The sequence below is a fragment of the Trachurus trachurus genome (assembly GCF_905171665.1).
Source record: "Trachurus trachurus genome assembly, chromosome: 13".
NCBI classification, from domain to species: domain Eukaryota; kingdom Metazoa; phylum Chordata; class Actinopteri; order Carangiformes; family Carangidae; genus Trachurus; species Trachurus trachurus.
In genome coordinates, this window is record NC_139892.1 from 21,273,008 (window position 1) to 21,295,068 (window position 22,061).

Genomic DNA, 22,061 nt, shown 5'->3' on the forward strand with positions numbered 1-22,061 from the left:
TGCTCTAAAATGGCTGGCAGTATGGGGCTCTCTGCTCTGAAAATGGCTGGCAGCCAATGAGTTAAATGGACAGTATGTTATTGAGAATGCTGATGTGAATGGAAATAGCGAATTATGTTTATTTTCATTACAGTTTTATCTGCTGATTATTTCTGTTGATTGATCGACACATTGTTTGCTCTGTAAGATATCAAAAACATCCAACACAATTTCCCATAAGTGCAACATATCCGATTAGTTTGTTTAATTAGCAGTGCAAAACCCAAGGAAATTTAGTTAACTGTATTTTAGGAAAGCTAGCCCTAGCACTGCTGTGGCATCTTTGTAATTACAGTAACTCACTCAAAAATTAGAGGGCTCAATACACATTTCAATAGAGTTGAAATCATATATTTGAAAAACAAAATGTTTAAAATGTTGAGTATCTAATAGTGTCACACACTTTTTTGAACATACTGATAAGAATAATTTATTAATTCACATTTTATAGCCCACAATGTACTGTACCATCCATCCCATGGCATCAAATAAAAAGGACCATTCAATTAAAAATCCTTCCACCTGTGAGAAAGAATTATGCATCACACCATCTCTTCACGCTTTCATCATCACAGAGTATCTCTTCAAGTCAGTTATCAATATAATTTTTTTTTTATTATCTAGTTTTGGTCTCCGTTCCCTCGTTGGCAGATGAGCACCCAACCACCCGCCCTCCATCCGTCCCACTGCTAGATACTGTACAAGGTCAGTAGTTCATGTTGGCCAAATTGGTTCCTGTCCCAGAACTGGACCAACTGAAAAGTCTTTCTGCTCCGGGGCCTCCGGGCTCCTTCCATCACCGAGCTCAGTCTCCTGGGGGGCACCAACGCTACAAACAACAGGATCAACCCTGCTCCTTCAGAGATTTCACCGGGCCTGGCATTCAGTGAAAAGCGTAGAGGAGGAGGAGAATTGTGCAGACGCCGATGACTGTGCCCAGGATGAGAGAGTCCCGTCTCTTCCGCAGGTTGATCCGCTGGATGAGATTGTTAATAGTGGGGAAGCGGTCTAGTCATGGGTTAAGGAACATCGCTAATATCTAAATCCCTGAATTTTTGCGTCCCTCGACTCCCTGAATCTTGCAGTAAAGTACCACTGTCATTCTAGTGTGCAACATGTGAGCATCGTTTCCATAGGGACCAGTAACATGGACACTTCATCTTTCAATCGATTGGATTTTTTTCCATTTGACTCGAATCGCACAACCACACACATCACACATAAAGGATACTGGCCAGTGTGTTGACCCTGCTCTGTATGGATTTTAGCAGGCCCCTTTGGGAGGTCATGTTCTCCTTGGTCGCCATGGCAATACTGAAGAGACAGAGCGAAATGAGTTAACACGTGTTAAATGAGTGACACCGCTGCTTGTGGTCGCAGTCAATAGTACAAACAATGTATGATTAGAAATTCAATTCCACCAGGGGATGTTTTTTGGGAGAAATAAGCAGTGGAAGGGTCAGAGGGTTAGTTTTTAGTTTTAAGCTACAAACTGTTAAAGAGGCCAAAAGAATCAATATACACTTTGGGGGAAAAATGCATGAACAAATAAATAACAACACTTATTGATTATTATCTAAATTCAATAGCTAGAGGTTCAATGTTTCCTCTTCTTCACACCATGTCCCACACCTAAAAGCAAGAGTAAGCCGATTAAGCCTGGAAAAATACATGAACCAACAAAAGACAGTTAACCAATATAATTGTTTGTATATTGTATATTTATACAATTGTATTATTGTCTTGCGAGCTCAAACCACCATATTATTGTAAGGTGAAGGTTTTGATGTAGAGTCAACTTCGATTTGCACTGAATCACTGTCTTTAGTTGTCAAATGTCAGCTACTTGAATCCGCACATGCAAGTATTCAATCTGATATTTAACCTGCTAAAGTTAATGTGTTAAATGTGCTGCTGTCACCTGTTTGATAACAATCTCATAAACATTCCTGCATACTGAGTGTTATGAGATGTGAAATAATACGGAACAGTGAGGCATAGTTTGTCACTTCCGGTAACAATGAAAAATGAGTATCGAAGGACTACGTGCCTGTTAGTCCGTTGACGCTACAGTATGAGGAGGGGAATCATTCTGGGGTGAAACATCAGTCATCCTATCACGCTCTCCTTTAGCTTTGTGTGGGTGCCTACAGTATATTGTGTGTGTGTGGTAGCCACCTGGGCTTGTGAAAGGAAGGTATTGAATTGCTGTGATATTGTACCTCTCTTGTTCTTGAAATTGGGCCTCGGGAACTCTGAGTAGGAAAGTGCAGCTGGGCAGTTGGCAGGAAAAGTTTCAGGCTCTATGTTTGCCTTCTGTGGCATCTGTTACACACAATAATCGATAATAGCTATGGCGTCCACTTTCAAGCCCTTCATACAGGGATTAAAGCGTCTGAGTTGTGGGAAATAAGCAATTAGCAAACAATCTTCCTCTACACCTACCTCAACCATGACTGCATTTAAACTGAACTGAACATATTTACGACATCCATACACTGAAAGCACTTTACATAGATTATTATTATAGCTCTGACATATCTTGTTGCTTATTGGTTGACACAAAATATTGGTATGTTATCAGGATTACACCCATTATGCCACATGCCAGCAGCTGATTTAGTGCTGCAAGCAAACATTTTTGTTCAATATGATACACTTAAAAAACTGAATCTATTTATTTAAGTAGCTTTTTAACACATAAACTGTATAAGCAACCTTTGTTAAGAGATTAGACAATTTACTAAATCCAAACAGTGAAATGAATGAAGATGAAAAGCCTAAGTACGGTGTTAACGTGCTCAACAAATAGTTGGTGCAACAGTTTTTGTTCCTTCACTGCAAACAGCATTATGAAACCTTTGGACAGCCTGGCGACAACCCGGGAGCGCTGGCCTCAGGAGACAAACACCTCCCACCCCAGAGCCACAGAGCCCCATAGGAGGCAGGTGAAAACAAAGTAAATGAAATCATTATGGTTGTTTACTCTTTAAGCTGGTACATGACCATCATGCATGTGGGCATGTGTGCACTTGAGCAAGGTAAATCACAATTTGCAGTGTGTAAGTTTGAGTGTGTGGAGGGTGGGGTGTCTGGGTGGGTGAGGTTATGGCAACTCCTGCGGGTGGAGGCTGCTGAGGGGACAGTCCGCAGTCTTGGCCTGGATCAGTGTTTTGTGGATCATGTTCTCCTCAGTCAGGAAGAAACACTTTGCTGACTCCAGCAACCTTGACGAGCTTTTATCTCAATGTTAACCAGCTCATGAGAATCAGAGCTGGAGGATAAAGATTCCCTTCACACTCTGTATATGATCAGGCCGTGATTGACGATTTGAAGTGAACTGGAGACAAGGTCTCAAGTTGTCAAGTTGCCTGTTGAATGGGAATCAGTGTAAGTCACTGACTTACTCATATAACCTAGAATCAATAATCATACATCTTTATCAGAGGCCTTTGCTTGAAACAAAAGTCTGTTCAAAAAAGAAAAAATCCATAGAAATAAAGAAAAGCCTCGGGAGTAGGGATCTTTCTTACAAGACAATCAAAACAAGATCAGAGTTCAACTGTTAAATCAATTTAAATACAGTTAAGAAAGTTATTCTGTGTGAAAGGATACCTCATCATTTCCTTTCATAAGATAAACACCACAGAGGAGTGAAAATTAGGGTTCGAGTTGCCACAGTGGTTATCAGATGACACGGACACTCCTCAGATATTATTGATTTGTTGGTTGCTTCTCATTTTGACATCAATGGTAAATGCATGAAATAAAATGTGACCGAATAAAACAACGCCTTCATAGTTTACTTTAAATCATGATCTGGAAACCACACATCTTACCTGCCAGTTACCCAGTCATAGTGACACAGCACAGTTAACAGTAACATAGAAATCAAGTTTCTTTCAATTAAGGCAGCTGGCCAAAATAAAGCCAAACCTTACATAGCAGCAATTTGAGACAGTAATTCATGCATTTGTTCCCACCCGGCTGGATTACTGCAACACACTCTACATGGGGGTTAGTGGGTCCTCCATCGCCCATCTCCAGATGGTACAAAATGCCGCTGCACGTCTTTTAACTGGCACACGTTAACACGACCACATTTTCCCCATTCTAGTCTCTCCTCTGCCTGTTTTTGAATCTCTTCTTAAAACCCACCTCTTCTCCTTGGCCACCTTGTTCCCTGGTAAGACGGTGACTCTGTCTGATTTTATTTTATTTTATAGTTTTATTGTACGGCTATTATTTTTACCAACCCTGTATGCCTTTTAATTTATTTTATTTGTTTTTATATGTATTTTTATGCCTTATGAAAGGTGTTATGTCTTTATTTCTGATGCTTGTATTTATTATTCTGTGCAGCACTTTGGTCCATTGTGGATGCTTAAAAGTGCTCAACAAATAAAGTAGGATTGGATTGGATAAAATATTCATAATTTGTGTGAAATTTTGTCACAATGGCAGTGTGCCTTTGACCACCAAAACGTTATCACCATATCCGTGGGTTGCAGTGGACGTTTGTGCCAAATGTGGATGAATTTCCTTGAAGTGTTCTCAAGAAGTGTTCTCGAGATACTCAGAAGGCCAAAACCACATTTTGTGCGGTCGCTGTGACCTTGACTTTTGATCTTTAGCCGCAAAAATCCAAGTAACGTTTGTTGTAAATTTGAGTTCGGTCAAGGTGTTAACTGAGGTGGTGTGTCATCGAAAAAGGGAAAGACGGACAAAACTGAAAACAATATGCCTCCAAGTCTGGCTGCCGCAGCGCAAAGGCATAAAAAGGAGCGTTAACTGACACTGAGCACATACTTAATCAATGATATCTCTCTGCTTCTCTACACAATATGTCAGCTTGTTCCCTTGAATCTATTATAATGACGACAGAGATGTCACTGACTGCCCAATTGTTCAATGTGGACAGAAGCTCAGAAAAGGCTGACTATGTTTGGAGAAATATGAGCAGTTCAAGGAATCAAAGAGGAAATAAATGAGGAGAATCACACAGCATCGTCAACCATTTCACTGACAACATCCACTAGTCAGACCGCCGCTCACATCTGTTCTTGTGGAGTCATTGCTTAGAAGGACTGGACATGGGAAAATGATGAAGGAAAAGAGAGGGAAGACTGTGAGAGACAAAAAGCGACATATTTGTGATTGATCAAGGTCTGAAAGGAGAAAGAGTAGTGAGAAATGGATAATACCCACAAATTAGGGAAGATGAAAGATTTGCTCTGTCATCCAGCATTGCGGAAATCCTGTTCATTTTCACGCACAGATTATATTACATGACCAGCAGTTGGAAAACCTCCAAGCCTTTTGTGTCCTTGAAACTATCTCAGTTAAAACAATAGACAAAGACACTATAGTAAAAAATGAACTCTTAAAGAGCACAACACAACGGTGAGAAACCAATAAATGAGCTGATGACAGCCTCAATTTAAACATTAGAAAAAGTGCCTGAATATAAAACTGATTTGCTTATAGATTCTGAATTAATTCTAGATGAATTGAGTGATTGTGGTGAGATGCTCTACAGCTGCAACTCTGCCTGACTAGCTTCTCATTTCTACAACAGCAGCTGCAGAGCTTTATGGAGATATTTATCTTTTGACACAGTTATAATCATTGGCCATAACATAACACTGCATCATGTTAAATTGCCCAGGAGTCATCTGTGGAGTTATGAACAAATGGGCGCTGGATATGTTTCTTAAATCAGGAGGATGTGTCCGACAGAGCCAACAAAAGTGCAGTTTGTGGAACATTTCACTCTCTTATCCTTAAACACGATAAAGGACAGAAAACCTGTTTCTGTTCAGTCCATTCATTTCCTCACACAAGGTTAGCATTTCTAGCCTATAGTAGCTGCTGAGAGATGAAGCACATTAATGGATCGTTTTTCTACAGGTCCCCAGTGCTGGCTCAACAGCAGCTGCACGGCTTGACATGTTAAGATCCATACTGAGGTTACACGGTGAGGACTTACAGTCAGGGTCAGCAGGTAGGTAAGACAATGAATGAGGGGAGTGAGGGGCTGTCACATGCAAATAATGTATGTCTTCCGATATCTGCAAGGCAGAAAGAAGGCCTTACCTTATTGTGTCATCCATCAGTCGGTCCGAACTATAGACAGAGAGAGGGGAAGGGGAAGAGAGAGAAAGAGACTGGTAAGTTACTGACATGACGCAGTGTCTCAAAGGCATGGAAAGCCCCGACTTCAGATCGGCAGTGATCAACACAGAACTAATTAGCCAAGAATCCTCATCATTTTAACCGTACGTAGTCAAACTGAGCATTGGTGTGATCACATCTCTTTGTGTAATGTGCTATATAGTCCTGTGTTGTTTGTATCCTCTGTTGGGCACTAGATGATTAAAAAAAAAGTTTTATGGACACAGCATTTGGAGTTGAAGCAGCTTCCCTTTATTTATTTATTTTTTACCAGAATAATTCAAGTACAAGAGAAATTTCTGTTCTGTTTCACTTGCCACTTCAGTAATTTTTGTGTCTCTTCCCCGTTGACCACTATGGTCTAAATAAAATAAACCCAGAGAGGATTTCACCTGAGGGAACCTGGAGTTTAATCTTCTGCCCAACTATCAGAGAGGGAGTGTCGGACATCAGCTTTTGTTCAACAGAGATACTGGAGGGGAAAGTCAAACACACGAACACAGGCCTGTTATGTTCCAACTCCAGATTTGTGTCTCAGGTTGCTCATGAACAACAATGCTCTCAGCGGTTTATTCCCTAATTGGAATCAATTTGGATAATGTTCCAGAGGACTAAAGTAAACCAAACAAACAAAACTGCAGGGATTGTATTTCATGGTTCACAATCCATTCAATAGCTCAACATTCTCATAATCATGCTCAATATGTGGTTTGAGTTAAGCTCTTAGTGCTCTGCAAACAACAGAAGTTACAGGAAGAGCAAGCCAGACAGTGATTCCTACACTAAACATATCCACAACAAACGCCTTGCCGAGCCACAACCATCTCTAACTTCAACCAAACTATCTCTTGACCTGATCTTCCTAAGGCAAATGAGAGAATACCTGAGTATTTTCAACATCATACCAAAACTCAGCCTCCTATGGTTACGTACAGTTCCTGAGTGACATATTACTGCACAGGGAACGTATTGTACCATCCTCACTCGAAGCTCACTTTTTGTTAACTAAAGGCTTTCCTTGATTGGACACAATAACCAAAGTAAAGCTGCAACTATTCCGTTAAATAAAGTAACATTTTGCATTTCTGCACACCAAATGCTGATTCTAACAGAAAAGGGGTGAAGACTCTGCAACCCTGCATCTGTTTTCTTTGTAAGCAAGAGGTACGGCATACTGAGGCCCTGCATGTGCACAAGCATCGTTGGCAAGTATTTGTACGTGTGCAAACATTTTTTTTTTCCAAGAGACAGATGCTGCAACCCTCAGGAATTTCAACAAATCAATTTATCAAAAATGGTTCATGCAAGGCAGACCCAATAATCTCAGGAGATAAGTAATATTATTATTATCCTATAGGAGCAACGCAAGGCTCGAAAAGCCAGTGCTAAGAGGAAGGATTCTGATGAGAGTGGCTATCAGTCGTAGTGAAAAAGATATTTCCATCCGTGTGTTTCCATGAGATACAATATTGCCTATTGTTTTCTGCACGTCAAGCAAGTAGTGTGTATTACCGAGAAATATTGCTCCTATTATTGTGTATGGGTGTCTGTGGCCACTGGGAACAGTGCTAGTTGTATGGTCTGACAGCAGCAGGACATTACGCCACAGCCACTCGCTGAGGGAGCTGCTCAATGCTGCCAGTCTCAGGCGTGGGGTAGGTAGAAGACTACAAAACAGCAAAACCAAGAAATATAATCCTGAGGTTCTCACTTAATTTGATTGTGGATCTTGTCAAGGTTATTTATCCAGCCAATTATTAACAAAGTGATCCGTCAGAGCTAAAAACCAATTTGTGGGTGAGATATTCGCGTAATCACCTTGAGATTGGTCCTCCTACTAGTACAGGTCATTAACCTGTAACGTTAAGGTTTTTTTCTCTCTGTAGGTGGACCAAGCAGGACTAAAAATTATTTAATCTCAACCTCATTCATTCACAATTTCCTGCATATTCATTGAATTAATTCCTGCATTTGAATTTGAGTTTACTGTATTCATCATAGTTCATGAAGAGTTACAGAAAAGGTAGCAGAGAGGAGAGATACTAACAAATGGAGCACTACTTGCTAACAAGAGAGAGGCTGTGGACACTAAGGGACACTGCATAGTCACGATGTGGGCTGGAGAGCGTTCTGTTCCTGGACACAGCTCCATACAGAAGCACCAAACTGTGATTTGGCAGTCGTTTGTAACATCTTATCTGTTGCCTTTGTCGTACTGAAACTGAATCGTTCATAAGAATCAAATCCTTCTGTGAAATAGTTAACTGGCACAAGATTCAGACTGAAGGCTGGCAGGCAAAGTTTTTCACATGGATGGATTGTGGGAATTGGTGGGTGCAGCAAAGAATACTGCGGGAGTGGGCATGCTGTCTTTAAAATGGAAAAAAAAAAACAGGCCTGAAGCAACCTCAATTCTTCAGTCTAAAAACAAATGTCGTTTTAAAAACATGAAGTCCATTATTTGATTATTAGGCACATAAGATCTAACAGAGGGAGTATGTCTGAAATAGAAAATAGACAACTTCAATAGAACATGGTTAGGCCAAAGCCAGACAGTCATTCTTAAGTGATGAAAGGAAAAATGGTGGACAGACAAAACACTAACTGAGCAAACTAATCCTTTAAACTGCCGACAGCGCTCACCCTATAAATCACGAGCTGAGGAGCAAAAGAGAGAGTGGCTGTGAGCCGGGGTGAGGATTGATTTATGTAGTTTTTATATGCAGCGAGGAGATGGGGGGGGGGATTTACGTTTTGCCCCCCCTCCTCCATCATGAAGGCACCGCAGCAGCGGTGAGGCTGATTGTGCCATCACGTTCACATACACGGCCCTCTGTGGCTTTAGCTTTGAGTGGGCTCCTTCCGTTTCCCCTGGTCACTGGGGTTTTGCTGCAGTCATTAAATTGCTCATTAGCTCCGAGCTAATTGCCTTTCCCAATGTGATGACCACGTCCATGTGCTTCTGTGCACTGTTGTTGTCATTCGCATGTGCATGTAACATTCACATGTACATGAACCTGGACTCAGAAAAGCTGATTATTGCTCACATGTGTGTGTCCCTCTTTATAAACTCAAAACTCCTTCACTTAGAGGTAAAGAAAAAAAACATTATGCATGTGTTGGCAGTATGAAGCAAGTGGCACTCAAAGTGACAAAAAACTTATAATAACTTCTTCTGCTGACTCATCAATTATTAGACTATTGAAGTGGTATTCTGAAGGAAAATATACAGTCTTCTGAGAGTAATGCTCTCCGTCAGATTGGCTCTTAGAGCCAGGTAAACTGAAACATTATTTACTTTGCAAAGAAAAGTCTCAGAAATCTTGGCAGCAACAAACTGCACAAGTAAGAGACTGAAAGTTCAAACCTTATATGATTCATAATCCACTGATGCTTACTCATTACAATTTACACATTGTGAGGATAGTTTATTTTAAAATTAATTAGAATTAAGCCTAAAGAAAAAGCACCCTGAACCTAGAGATGTAAAACAGGCACATTGTTGTGTGGACGAGAGCAGGGAACTGTAACTCTTAATTTGGATACAAGCATTTTTTTAAGGACAGAGGCAAACACACCTGCCATTTTGGTCACACTCACACAAGAGTATTAGTATTAGCACACAACAATAGCCACAATCAGACAATCACAAAGAAGTAAGAGCAGAGTAAAAGGAAAGCAACAGTAAAAACCTGCATCAAGATGTATGCATGTGTTATCAGTAACAAGAGCTTTACAGCACTTCACTCCACTTTACTGCTCAGATATGAACACTGTTCAAATGGGAGGCCCTTGGGCAAAGAAAACACTGAGGAGCACCTAGAGTGCAATCGACACACACGAGAAAGCAGCATAACAACAAATCCACTGGAGTCAATTAAAATAGAACTGGGTCAAAACCCATATGTTGCTGGACCACCTGTGGCCAAATCCTGATTTTATAACTTCAACATCATCTGACAAAACCACCTAACTGAAAGACAGGGGAGTGAACTGTCAGCCATATCTACTCATACAATTATTTACCAATACTGGGAAGGAGGGAAAACTGGAGCAGGCGAGAATGCCGTGCAGCAAAGGACCATAGGCTGGACTCAAATCTGGCAAAGATGTAAAACAAATGGCAAATGCACCAACAAGGGAACTACCAGCTACCTGCAACAAAACCAAGTGTATTCCTTATTTTGTGTCTCACTCAGTTCAAAGCCTCGGTCTGGCTCCACAATAGTTCAGTTTTTATTTACTTTCAGAACGGAACAGCCTTTTATTCGAGGCAGGTGTTCGTGACTGTATTGACGATGTTGGATTGGTCATAACCGTTAGTATGAACTCGTCCATCCCCTCCGCCTCCTTCAGTAATAATGATGAATGTAATGAAAGTAGATTTCCTCCACTGTCCCACACCTCCCAAGCAGTTAGGAAACCAGAGCTGCTTGGTAGACTGTGGTTTGGTCGACTCTGCTGAGCAGTGGTGGCAACTCCATCAGCCAGGCAGTGACCTTTGCGATTACAGGCCCGGCCCTGCTGGTGTGGGCCAGCCATAAAGGCGTCTTCCTTTAGAGCAAATACTGTACAATCTGAATCTTGTTAATGTCTTCATGATAAAATACACTTCGAGTATAATAAACAGACTTTATTATATTGGCTTATCTGTGAATATAGTTCATCCACTCAGTAAGAAATGTGCCATCTTAGTCTAGATTTCTTTGCAAGCAGGTTTATGCAGGGAAATCAATTGACTTAAAGGACAATTCCAGGCAAATTCAACCTGGGGCTATAGTTTCCTAATGCTTTAAGTCTAAAATAATGAATGAATAATGAATCCAAGGAATTTCTTTTTAATGTCTCCTGTTATGCAGTAGTTCTGACTGTCTGTCACAGCACAGCTTTCTATGTTTACAGGAAGTCTGAAGCTCCCGTTTGTTTTATCAACAAAGGAATATCAACTCGGAGGCACAACGTTTTCATTGCAGTAAGATAAGTCTGGCTGTTGTTTATTCTGCCCGTAAACATACTGACAACTTGACTCTTGCACGAGACTTCACAAGACTTCGCATTACAGCTCTGTTTACAAACATGTCGGCTTATTGAAGTAAACAACCCCCTGGGTGTATGTTTGAATAGCCATCTGACGTTGTCTGTGGGAAAAGAAATGCAGTTTTGTGGGATGTAAACAGCCTAAGATCCATCCGTTCCCATTATACAGTACGCTGCTGTGGTGATGCGGGGACAGACAGAACTACTGTGTAACAGGAGACATTAAAAAGAAAATCTTCATATTCATTCTTTTAGACCTAAAATATTAGGAAACTACAGCTTCAGGTTGAATTTGCCTGGAATTGTCCTTTAAGGTGTTTAAGGCACAGACAGCAGTGTTGGATACATTTCCAACTGAACCTCTAAAGTTTTTGAACTGATTCTGAACTGAAGTGTTTGGATCTTGGCATTGGTCATCCACTGAGCACATGGCAGCTCTTTATCCTCAGTCCTCAGAGCTCTCCTCCACTGATCACAATCACATTACCATATCAGGAAGCTGGCAGCTCAGATTAAACTTTGTCAGATGGGTAAGAACCGGCCTGGCAGAGTAAAATCAGGAGGGCAGAAGAAAAAGACAAGAAAATAAAGTAGTGATCAAAGGCCCTAACTTGGCATACCTTGCTTCTAGTAAAAAATACACAAAAGAAAAGAAACGTTTAAAACAATGGTTATGTCAATAAACATAAACTAAATAATAAAAACTGCAGCCCAGTGTAATTTGTATGCTGAGAGGTCATCTCAAGCTCTCTTTAACGCTTGTACACTCAGGCATCCTTAGACAGCGTACAATGCCATGATGTGGTGCTCCCTTGAAAAAAGGAAACCATAGAGACCAAAGCATGTATACAAGGACAACATAAAAATGCCAGCTGCCGAGGATAGATTCCCTGCAGGAGGTGAGGAGGAGATGCTCATCCCACAACTGAATAACTCCATTTCCTGAATGTGCAGAGCCGAGAGGGAAAAAAGCCTCTGAGGGAAAATTACAGAAAGAAGAGTGAGTTTTGAACTAGACATTTTCCGATAATATGGCAAATAAATGGCATCATCAAATTGTTAAATGTATGTCAATGTGGTGAACATTTCCCCAATTTCACTGTCAAAAAAACCCCACAACAACAACTGTTTGACAGGAAGTCCTTAGTAGTGTGGCCACTACCATTAGAGCGGGTCCAGCATGAACTTCTAATGGACCTGCCCTGTCCTGCTTCTATTTTATTCATGAACGGTAAGTTTTATGGCCTTGAGATATGGAAATATAGATACAGTGCATTTAGAAAGTATTTAGACCCCTTCAGATTTTCCACATTTTGATATCTTGTCACCCTTTCCTTCCCTTGTGTCAATCTAAACTCAATACCCCTTTATTATGAATGCTAGAAACTTCTACAATTTTTTAGATACAGCTCTCGTTTTTCTTGCACATTTGAGATGATGAACAACAACAACAACAACAATACATAGTATTTGAATAGCACTTTACATTAACACCTTGATTGAGTCCACCTATAGGGAATTCAGCTGAATGGTCATGATTTGGGAAGGCACAGACGTATAAGAGCAAAGATATGAGACACGTGTAAAACACCAACAATATTTATGGAAGCCCTCATCAGTTAAATGGATCAAGTCAGTTCACAAACACTGACACAAACAAGTATTAATAATTTTCATTCTTGTTCATACTACATAACTACATAGGTTGGTCTGACTTGTGTATTATCACACAAGTTTCCACCAACTAGAGAGGAAGCCATTTTAAAAAATGAATCTTGGCATGTCCGTTACATTAGGGTCTGTTGAGAATGAATGCAGGCTGGCCAGCACTCCGCCCACCACGGTCATTTGTAGATTAACTGGCAGGGACTTTGTTTGGAAGTGATTAGTCTTAGCTGATCAGTTTTGCAATGCTGGTACCATCACTTGCCAATATATTACAGAGTCAAGCACACAGTCACTACAACGCGTATGCAAACGTGTACTGATCATACATTACATTATCTGCCCTAAAACCACTGTAGGGAGAGAGAAGGTCATTCTTCATGGAGGCTCAATGGCCTGTAGTAAAAACTCAAAAGGCACAAAGCAGCTTTTTTTCACAAGCTGAGCTGCAAAAGGGTCTGCGGCCAGCTCTCTGTAACATGGTGTGAATATTAAATAATAACATAATATCTCAAAGATCTTTCATGTCATTAACAGTTCGTTATTCAAATTTTCTTGTCTTTAAAACTGCCTTTTGAAAAGAGAGCATGAGATACGCAAAAGCTAAAGAGCATTTTCTCTCAGATATCCATCTTTATCGAGTATCCAAGCTCTGCCTTAAGTGAGACTTCCGACCATCGCTCTGCTCGCTAACACATTTTAGCCCTTTTTCTCCTCAGGCCCTCTTTCCTGTTTTATGGTTCTAATAGGATCAATCAAGCGTAACACGATCCTCATCTCCAGAGACATACAGAGACTGCTTGCCGAAAAACTACACATGTTCTGCAAAGAACCAAGGAATCAACAAACTCACCTCTACAAGAATATGTGCATACTGTATTTGTGCACAGCCTATTAGGAAAGTGGATTCATGGTGAAATGGTCCACTCCTTGTCAAGCCACCGCCCACTCTTTGTCAGCCTCCTTTGTGTTGCTACTCGTTTTTCTTCCTTTCTTTCTTTTTTTTTAAACTAAATTTGATTAGAAAAACTGCTGATCCAGGCAAATTACCTCAAACATTAGATGGATTGGATGTATTAAAGTATTCATGGTGAAACACAGCTGAAGAGATGTGTAATTTAAATACAAATTAGTTTCTGGAAATGTACTCTGCAAAGTTATTCTATTGGACTGCGCATTGTATTGGACATTCATCTTATTGAGTTCACCCCTGTATTATGTATCACTCTACAAGGCCCTTTTCATTTGATAAATTGAGAGATAAACATTATGTTAGAGTAGGTAAAGTCTGATTTTAAAGGTCTATGATGGGGAATAACTGAACGACTGAAAATAGGAAAATTAAATTTTGCCTCAGAGAGAATAAATGAGACCGGTTATGTCCAAATTATCAGATACAATTCTCTTGTTTGGTCAAAGTTAAATGCTCTTCTGTGGTTTGTTATGTTTGCTTTGTGTGTGTGTGCGCGCGTGTGTGTGAGAGAAAAAGAGAGAGAGAGAGTGTGTGTGCCCTGCTGACATCCAATTTTACTTCCCACATAGGGTGCCTCTAACACACGGTTATACAGATTTCACTGACTTCACTACCTCTTGCTGTTCTGCAGTGCTTGAGCGTCAGCCAAACAATAGGAGGACGCTAATTAGGTTGCTGGCAGATCATAGTTTGACCTACTGTGTCACTATAACACACCTAACTTTTTGCAGTTTGAAGATGCAAAGTTATGTAAGACAATAGAAAAAATGTGTTTTTGTAAGAAAAGTAACTAAAGTAACAAAGCAAGACGCTGCAAACTTACTTCCTCAGGTGCTCATGCTCCTTTAAAAACAGCTCTGTTCTTCTGTTGTTGACCCCAGAGCCACTCTTGTATGTCCTGAAAGAAAAGACACACAGATTCATTAGTAAAAGCAACAGTGTCACAAATTAAAGACAGTGGTGACAACATTCACGTGTATTTATACAAGTATGACGATAAGTCAAAAGGCACTGGTCCAACTGCTGAGCAGTTTCTATCATAAAGCACTCGGCGCCAATACCACTGTAATTCGTGTACTTGCTTTACAGTAAAAGCCATCTTGTGGTTCACCAGTGGAGAGCTTTTAATGTAAAGCAACAACAGCAGCAGCAGGAGCAGGAAATATTCAGTTTGCATTAGCACTAACTTAACAAAGCAAACACGACACCAGCCTGGTTATAGAGTACATCACAGAACAACACCAGCATTATGTTTTAGTTGAGCAGGGGAAGGATGACATGAGTGGAAAAATCACCGGGAGCAAAGCTTCTCTCGTGTCCCCGGCACGACCGCTAGTACTTGGAAGGGCAGAAACGACCATCCTGCTGCCAGGCAGTGCCTGATATTGCAAGCCAACCTGGTTCTCCCCTGCTATGAGGCAGCGACGGAAATACCTAAAATCACAGCTCGGCATGTAACTAACCCAGCTGAAAATGCCACGCTGGGTTAGGCCTGATCGGCTCCCCTCCTTCAGTTGTCAACAAGCTGGGTTTGGCTCTGTCTCTAACTCTTTCCCTCTCCTGCCTCTTTATTCCTCCATCCAACCATCTACCCACCAACTCACTCCCCATCTACCCACTTCAAGTGAATTTTTACAGCAATGAATAATAAATATGGAAAACAGTGGGGAAGAACCATTGCATCATGGAAGAGCCACTGGAATCTACATGTCACAGTAAAGAAAAAAAGTCAAATTTCAGTCTATTAAAATAGAAATTTTGTGAACCTCAGGTTCAGAGTCGGTGGGTGGGGGTTTCAAACAGTATGTTGAATTTGTAAATCCTATCTCTATGTGAGTGACCAATGATTCTATCCACATAATGACAGAACCACAAAATCCCGGGTTAATAGAAAAGCAGAAATGAAGCCGTGTGCTCGCTCGCTGAGCTATTTGGTAGAAAAGCAGTCAAAGCTAATGGATGGCTTGTTTTACCACTCACAGAGCAAATACATCACACCACTCTGTTTTGCTTCATGCAGCTCTATAGCCATCAACATCCAATGAACAGCTGACTCCCAGTTTCTCTCCTGGGTTTCTGGTCATTCAACAGCCCCACCCTACTGTTGGGCGAGAGCGAGGGAAAGAGCGGGGGGGAGGAGGAGAAACCGTGTAACATAAGAGTCTGCTCAACACACATATACCATAAACATCCCACCCCACCCCGGCTAACTGTAAGCAGTCCAGGAGCAAATGTGCCGACTCCATCCCCAGTGCACCATCCAAAGCCATTGAATGGAAATACTATATTCCGTGCACACACAGCACACTCCACAGTGGCCGCCCCGAACGTGGGCTGGCTGTCCCATCGACAGAGCTGATGCCTTCGCGGGGATAGAATTGCCTGTACTGACAGCCAGCTTCATCACTCCTGCAAGGCTTTTTAAAAGGGCACCAATGTAAATCATGGGCTAGCTGTCATTTTTGTTGCTGACATTTAAAATGAAAGCAGGAGCAGAGGGAGCGTTGGGTCTGAGCTCAGCTCTGCTCCATGCTGCGGTTATGAATGGCACAGCTGCACACAAGAAATGAGAGTGTGTGTGTGTATGTGTGTGTGTGTGTGTGTGCTATTGACAGATTCTGTGAGCGCTCTGCAAGGTATTGGTACAGTGTTTGATAAAAACTCACACTGCCCATTGACTTGTTTGCATAAATATCACAGTGTGAACTGTTTCTTTTAATTAGTATGGATTTTTTTGTGTTTGGATTGTAAACAACCCTGATACACATAAAAATCTACAGAGAACGGCGTTCTGGCCAGGCCTACTCCATGCCCGAAGATTTCTACTGCCCTCTACCTGATGAAAGGAACAAAGACTCAGATGCAGCAGATCCACCACTATTATCAATGTCATCTTTTAAAAGGTAGTGTTGATTTACACATTTTGGGGGGAAAAAAGGGCATTCTTTGCTATTTTTCTTTGCATACAGTTTATTCTGTAGAATATTAAATTATAACTGTTCTTATCATGCTGCTGTTATAACAAAGGTGCTGACCCACACTGCTATAATCAAAAACTGAACTATGTCAGCATTTAGGTAAATAAAATCAAAGTTAAGATATCAGGCCCTTGATTTTGTAATTGCAAAAAAATGATCTTGTAGCCTCACAACTTTTTAATGTTGCGAGTAAACAGAGACACTCTGTATGTTAGTGTTCCCATGTAATCGCATGGTTATGATATTCCTCAAATATAGTCTCCCAGCTGTCTGGGATAAAGCTGCTCTCAAATCTTGTTAGTTCCTTCTCCATCTTTTCCATGTCCCCACCAGTGAGGGTCAGCGTTGGGTGCATGTTGCTCCTTGCATATAAAGAAGTTCTCTCATGTGAAGTATGACTTGACATGTCGCTGCACTGCGCCACAGCAGCAGGAGTTGCTACTGCCCTACCTGGGAACTCAGATGGTTCCCTCATTAGTGGCCCCAGGGCACATTAGTCATCGTTAGGCTGAGCACCAGGTCAACAACACCAGCTTTATTTTAATGCATTAGATTCATCAGCACTGAGCCTATTAGTAGGGTCGTCGGCCCTCTGTAGCAATGCCATTTAATGAGAAGACTGAGTGGACACTTACATGCAGCGCTGACCTCATGGGATGTTACTAACCACCCAAGTGGATGCACAGGTAAAATTTGATTGCCAATGTGAGGCGTGACTTGTTATCATTAGATAGTAATGGCTTATTGATACAAGTAGGTCATTAAAATAAGAATACAATCATTTGTGGTTCTATGTATAATAAAAAATGACATTGTTGTTTATAGTTGTTTGTTTATTTTTACATAAAGACAAAACCTCGGCCTTCTACAAATAAATTCCAAAACATCAATATCCCTTAAACTTGCCATTAGTAGGACATTCATTACTGTAAAAATTATAATGATAATATATGCATGTTAGTCTACAATCACATATTTATATTGCATTTTCCACATAAAAACCAATAAGAGAAATTTTAAGAAATCAAATTATTAGGTAACAGGAATAAAAATCACCATGAAACAAAGATGCTAGGGGCCTCATTGTATTTTTAATTGCATTATGAGAGTTTAATTAAGCAGAGTTATCATTTAAAGTAACTGTGGGGCCTATGGAACATATAAGCCTGGGTGAGGTCGCCCAGCAGAGACTATCACCATATTAGATGGATGGAGGAGGGGATCAATAGAAATCCTGCAGTGCTCACCGTATGCTCACTGCTGCATCTTATAGATCAATAAGCCATTACAAAAAAAAAAGACAAGAGTCATGGTCTGGGGCCGGGGGAGCCTCCATCTCATTTCAATACACTGACTCACAACTGAGCCAATCTGTGGAGAGGACACACTTTCTCAATACAAGGCCAAAGTGGCCATGAATCTTCTAAGGTTTTAATGGCAAACATTTTTCAAGAGCATGCCAAGCAGAAGTCAAGGTTCAACTATCCCTAAGGAATAAGCTCTATAACCAACAAGGGACCACCATGAATAATGCCTGGCTGTTTTTATTTCTCTCTGCTGCCAACACAAATAGTGCATCATGTGACAATGTTATTAGTGTGGAACTATGTACAGTTCATGTGAGATGATGAGACACCAAGAAACTACTGTATTTACTCTAGTTTCATCAGTAAATTCACATAATGAGTTACCGATGGTCCTTTGCATTAGCACTGCATTTACAGTGTGATGAATAGACTCGGCTGTAACACAAAACAATAACTGGGTACTCACTCGATGTCTTTTCTGACAGACCCTAGCAGGTCCTCCCTCTCCCGGATGGCCAAGAAGTTGCCTTTGGTTTTGTGGAATTCATGCGTGTAATCCTGAGAGGAAACCAAATGAAAGGAACAAGGGGAACAGGAAGAACAGACTGTTAACAGGCGGTGCACTCTATTAACACAGACACTTGTGTTCTCAATGAATTTAGCTGTGTACATTTGTAAAGTGCTTTTACAGAAAACAAAAGTTTAATTGCATTACCTAGAGAGTACTGAAAGTGATTGTTTAAGGAAAATGTAAAGAGAAACTGAGAGAAATATGGGCCAAACCTGTAAGATGTCTCTGTGTCTCTGAAGTGTGTGCATGAGTGCAGCATTAAGAGAAGCTGTACCCGGGGCATTGGTGTACTCCGCCATCTTGTCGTTCACTGCAGTCAACTGAAAGAGGGATGAAAAATGAATAAATAGATACACAGATGGAAAAAACATCATGGAAGATCAGCAAATTAACACACACACATGCATGTGTAAAATAAGATAACCGTGTTTATTATCATGTTTTGCAGTATGCTCCATGTTTGCATGTTCCACTATTCAAGTACACTTTACATCGCTTTAGTGCCAAACAGGGAAACTGCACAATGGCAAGACACTGTCTTTGTGTTGTATTTGTGTCATTGACTTGACAAAAGATACTGGTACAATAATTACTCTCCTCTATTCTGATTGGTTGTTGTTTGGGGGAATCTGCCATTTCAGCTGCTCCAGGACTAATGAAATCTAATACATTCAAGCATTCAAGGGTTGACTACAAACAACATGAAGAAGTGAAAACTGTAGTGTGCTTTTCCCCCTGGTGCAAGACAAGAGCCTCAGCATAAATCCAGTGCTTTTCTTATTGCAGTTTTTTTTTTTGCTGGCCTTTCACGGGCCAGTGGCCCATGAGAATGTACTTACTTTGGCCAACAGCTGTTCAATCTCCACTGACATGGTGTCAAACATCCTGTCCTGAGTAGAGTTGTTGAGCAGCGGGGTAGTGTCTGACCTTCAGGAGTAAAAAACAAAGAAAGGAGAACAATTAGTTCACTTAAAGCTGTACACACACTCATTTTCAAAAATGAGGCAAAAGAAAATCTTTCACAAGATTCTCATGTACACAATTGAAAAAATGAAAACATACATATACACTATCTGATTTGAGTTGCTTCACTGAATAAACGACACCTAGCAACCAAAATGAGCATGACCAATGACATTCCTCTAGGAAATAAACACTACTCCCTCCCTCCATATGGAATAAATCATATTAGGACATATAGTTTTATATTGACCGTTAAGAGAATCTCCTGTGTGAGGATGCATCAGTAGAAAAGTACTTTCTACTTAAGTTTGTGTGTGGTATCAGATCAACACTACATGGATTAATGCTGCTGGTCAAATCACAAGTGTGGTAGGGCTCAAAGTTTTATCCACAAAGAAGCACATATATGTACAGGCAGTGTTACAATATTAAGATGGGAAAGTTACCTTTCCTCCCTTTACTTCTATGATATTATAGCTACAGAACAACATCCTTACAGCTGGTATGATTCAATGTATTGTTCACAGCCACTTCCTTCCTCAGACAACTCCTTCCTGACCTGTTCTACATAGCTTTTGCCCACATGTCCAGGCCCTCTGACCTGACATTTAAAATACATTAGTGCATGGAATATTTTGTATTGTTAGACTGTAATTTGAAAATCTTTGCTTCAGTTCTCATGGCCTGCATGTGTAGAGATCCTAGACAGACTTTTGCCAGAGAAGGTTGTTTATTCTGTAGGTAAACAGGGGATTCAAGACTTGATCTTACGTTTCTCCTCGACCTCCATCCCTGGAGCTGCTGTAGCTTGTGCACAGTTTACTGAAAGAGACCAATTTCAGGTCAAGTTCATTCTCCAGCTGTCTGGCCTGCTTCCGCAGATCTGCATCACAGACACACACACCCAGACCAAACATCACAGTTAGTGGTGTAACGTAGCTAGAGACAATGTTTTAATTTGGTAACTGTACTCTTCTTCTGTATCTTTATACTTCTACTCCACTACATGTTATTATACTGAGCGTTCTACTCATTAGGTAGTTAATACTTATTTTACAGATGATGGATAACAATAATAACAACGCAGGTCATGGTCAACTGAATGAAAATGTTGCCTTGATGAACCTGTTGAATAACAGACATCCCATTGGATCTAAAGGTTTGACCACATTTGACATCATGTTAATATGTGGAAAGAATGGCAGGATTTCTTCGTTTTTATCCCATTATGTTGTATTTATGGAGCATGTTCAGGGCTCCACACTAACTTTTTTTGTTTACTAGGAGCAAAGTGGCCCCTAACTAAAAAGGTTAGGAGTGCAGGAAGAAAATGTAGGGGCACAAATCGACTTGCAGAGCAAATATTCACATTTCCTTTTCATTCTTGATCCTCATACACCTTGGCATGCCACCTGTAATGTCAGATTCCAGATTATTTGAGTGTTAAAAAACACACACAAAAAGCACATTTTTAGTAGTTTACTTTACTTGCACTGTCTCAAAATTTTACAAGCAGCCTGGAGCCCTGATGTTAAGTTACACTTTTACACAACTGCCCCACAGCAAAGCGCATTAACTTCCAACACTGGAGGGAGCTGAACGTCTCCACTTGTTTAACCGCACGTCATTTAAGAGAAAACACACGCTGCTCATTAAAGTCTTGGGACAAGCAGCTCTTCGTGGCCCGGGGGTCGACAGCTCAGTTCAGAGGGGCGGCACAGACGTGACAGTTTAAAGAGCAGCGTTGTATCTACAGGGCGACGTGTTAGCCGACGTTAGCTGGTAGCAAACCGTTGTAGCTACAGGCGCTATGTGTCCAAAAACATGTCCGTATGAGCCGAAAAATGGCAACATACACACCGGCACACTGGTTGTTGACATTGTGAGTGTCGTCCTAGGTGTTGTGGTCAAGGCTGCGCCGTGTTAAAGCGGTGAAATTGTTGCTCCCTTACCTTCCCAGTAGTTGCTGCTTCCTATCCCGGCCATCTTTGTTGTTCTGCGACGTCACCGGGTTCCGCCGCCCTGCGTCACGTGTCAGCTGCTGAAGACGCTGCGCTCACAAAAAACCAGAGCAAATACAGAAAAAGAAAGTAATTCAGTGAGTTTTATCGCCCTCAACAGAGCCTCTCAGGTAGCACACTCACCTACATAACCAAAAGACATAGTAGAGGAGAGCATTTCCCACATAATAAAGTTGCTACGCCTTCCTGGTAAAGATCTCCTCCTAAAGCCCATTAAAAGATGTAAACTTTGAATATCATAAACAAATGTTATTTAATTTTAACTTAAACATGAATATCCGTTAAAATATTTAATTTAATTTAATAATTTGATTAGTATTATTACTCATAATG

General features: G+C 40.8%; 1 protein-coding gene across 1 annotated transcript; it reads right to left on the bottom strand.

Moving 5' to 3' along the window:
- Positions 1 to 182: 182 nt before the first annotated feature.
- On the bottom strand, positions 183 to 21,698 carry gosr1 (golgi SNAP receptor complex member 1). The gene is made up of 9 exons (XM_083985203.1): positions 21,660 to 21,698; positions 20,479 to 20,590; positions 19,584 to 19,671; positions 18,957 to 19,064; positions 18,640 to 18,731; positions 14,712 to 14,786; positions 6,136 to 6,165; positions 1,271 to 1,353; positions 183 to 1,047 (listed from the first exon to the last, which is right to left on the bottom strand). The coding sequence occupies exons 1-9, from the start codon at positions 21,691 to 21,693 to the stop codon at positions 923 to 925; spliced, it is 747 nt and encodes a 248-aa protein (XP_083841329.1). The 5' UTR covers positions 21,694 to 21,698; the 3' UTR covers positions 183 to 922.
- Positions 21,699 to 22,061: the final 363 nt, after the last annotated feature.